The sequence below is a fragment of the Carlito syrichta genome, unplaced genomic scaffold (genome assembly GCF_000164805.1).
Source record: "Carlito syrichta isolate Samal-C Ts95f unplaced genomic scaffold, Tarsius_syrichta-2.0.1 Scaffold171073, whole genome shotgun sequence".
Classification (NCBI taxonomy): Eukaryota; Metazoa; Chordata; class Mammalia; order Primates; family Tarsiidae; genus Carlito; species Carlito syrichta.
In genome coordinates this window covers 1-364 of record NW_007115169.1, presented here as the reverse complement: position 1 = coordinate 364, position 364 = coordinate 1, and the positions used below count along the sequence as shown (strand labels likewise).

Here is a 364-nt window from a genome sequence, read left to right as displayed (position 1 = left end):
CGTCAGCCGCTTCCGGCCAGGCTCAGGAGGGCCGGGTTGGGGTACTCGGGGTTCTCGATGACGCCGGGGCCGAACTTGAGCTCCAGGAAGCGGCGGTAGTTGTTGGGCGCCTGCGCCACGAAGCCGGCGAAGGGCAGGGGCACCAGGGGCTGCAGGAAGTGCTCGGGGAACTCGACGTCCTGCCGGTGGTCCAGCCACGTGTCCTTGGTCATGACGCCGTTGCGCGGGTAGAAGGGCCACAGGTCCACGTGCAGGTGGTTGCTCTCGCTGTACTGCACGCGGAAGAAGTCGCCCTCCACGGCCTTCTCCCACACGAAGCCGCGCTCGTCCACCACCGAGCCGGCCTCGGCTCCCCGCAGCTGCT

The 364-nt window shown here is 69.0% G+C and overlaps 1 protein-coding gene across 1 annotated transcript; it reads right to left on the bottom strand.

The window, feature by feature from the left end:
* Window positions 1-2: 2 nt before the first annotated feature.
* On the bottom strand, window positions 3-359 carry LOC110594950 (fukutin-related protein; the record flags this gene model as incomplete). Its single annotated transcript, XM_021709298.1, has 1 exon — window positions 3-359. A coding segment is annotated over one exon (357 nt), but the record flags the coding sequence as incomplete, so codon positions are not given.
* Between the last annotated feature and the right edge of the window lie 5 nt (window positions 360-364).